The sequence below is a fragment of the Austrofundulus limnaeus genome, unplaced genomic scaffold, assembly GCF_001266775.1.
Source record: "Austrofundulus limnaeus strain Quisiro unplaced genomic scaffold, Austrofundulus_limnaeus-1.0 Scaffold975, whole genome shotgun sequence".
In the NCBI taxonomy this organism is placed as follows: domain Eukaryota; kingdom Metazoa; phylum Chordata; class Actinopteri; order Cyprinodontiformes; family Rivulidae; genus Austrofundulus; species Austrofundulus limnaeus.
The window spans coordinates 70,704-72,421 of record NW_013953377.1 but is presented as its reverse complement, the minus strand read 5'-3'; the positions used below and the strand labels follow the sequence as shown (position 1 = coordinate 72,421).

Below are 1,718 nucleotides of genomic sequence, written 5' to 3'. Positions count from 1 at the left end.
CTGTGGAAAATGTCTGTTTTATCCCCTTTTATGAGTTTTTGGCCATTGACTATCTTTAAATCGCTGCTTCCTGGTCAACAGTCGGCTCTGGAAGCGATCGCTTTTTTCTTCTTTTTTTTCCTTTCTTTTTTTGAAGCGAGTGGTTGAAGCAAATGGAGCATAAGAGCCCCCTGGTGGCTGAAGAAAAAAAATCCATGTACAAGCCGCATGGTTCAAAGTTCAGGAAAAAAGTCGCGGCTTATAGTCCGAAAAATACGGTACTTGTATTGGTACTAGCTGAGCGAGTACCCAAACTGAAGTATGAGTACTCAGTACACATGTAGTGGTGAATCCCTACAGTGGTACATGTTCAGAGGGGATGTTTGTGTGTGTGATCCACTCAGGCCTCCACAGCTGGATTTATCTTCACTTCTACACAGATGTTAAAGACCATCACAGCATGTGAGGAACCTGAGGAGCAGCTGGAGCCACTCGTTCTTACATTTCTTGAGGAAGAAGGGAGCATCTCCATGGTTGGCTCGTTCTCTCTGCTGTCTCTTGAACTGCAGCTCTCTGTCCCTCTGCTTCTCTCGGCTCAGTCGTTCTCGTTCCTGGTTCTCCTGCACAAAGTCACAGTCAAGGCATTCAGAACTCACTGCTCATGTAAGTAAAGCAGACACAACATTAAAACCCTCTATTGCAGATGAGTTAGTATTAAGTATTAACTTAGCATTCAGATGAGGCATGTTTGACGCCAATTCCACCTTCAAGTTAGAGTTCTGCCATATTGGATAACAAAATTTATCACAATTAATTGTGATATTTAGCCAATAACGATTAATATGATGATTAATCCCCTGGAGTCCCTGGACGCCTGTATGGCCTTTTTTAAATTGGTGATATAAAAAGGCCATGCAGGCGTCCMKGGACGCCTGCATGGCCTTTTTATATCACCAATTTAAATCACTCTATTGGGAAAGATTCGCTCTTCATAAAAATCTGTTCCAAATGGTGTCAACAGTACAGACTTCAGGCTATACATCTATTTTTAAAGGGTCTGTGACATCAAATTTTTGTAATAAACATGAATGCATTTTTGGAAAGAGAACATTAATAACATTTTGCAAAACAAATTTCACTTCGCTCAGACGAATGGTTGTTGAGATATTTGCATGTGAAGAAACAGGAAGTGATGTCAAAGGGGAATGTCAGCATGTAAACAGAGTGTTGTGACTAAAGCTAACAACACTGACTGTGGAGAATAATCTGATGTTTCTTTAGATTATTTTTAGTCGCTATCAAAGAGAGATGAAGAAGAGTTAAAGTTTAAATTATTTTGTTTTGATAAACAAAACCAGCAAGTTTATTTTATTAATTAGTTCCCCTTTGATGTCACTTCCTGTTTCACTTTGGCTGAGCCAAATTTTAAAGAAAACAGGCCAGTTATGTGACAAAATGGGTAAAATCATGTCTACTATGCTCAATTTTATAAAGTATAAATACACTTTCTTTGACTTTTTGTATTTGAAGGATAAGTATGTGACAGAGACTTTAAATTGTGTTGATAGGCCAAGTAAAACCAGAGTTATGATACATAAAGTACAGAACTTTTTAAAAAATGTTTGTTATATTTGAAGCAGAGTGTAGCAGTGAGCAGACCAACATCAGTCCAGAGACACATGGACAGGTCTCCAGTTCACCAGAGACATCTGGACAGGTCTCCAGTTCACCAGAGACAT

At 39.0% G+C, this 1,718-nt stretch overlaps 1 protein-coding gene across 1 annotated transcript in view; it reads right to left on the bottom strand.

Annotated features, from left to right (window-relative positions):
- The window catches only part of rrp36 (ribosomal RNA processing 36), a gene marked incomplete at its 5' end in the record, with an annotated part of 27,818 nt that overhangs the window by 7,844 nt on the left and 18,256 nt on the right, over positions 1-1,718 (bottom strand). The window contains 1 exon segment of the mRNA XM_014029925.1: positions 482-599. Coding sequence (XP_013885379.1) covers positions 482-599 — 118 coding nt within the window.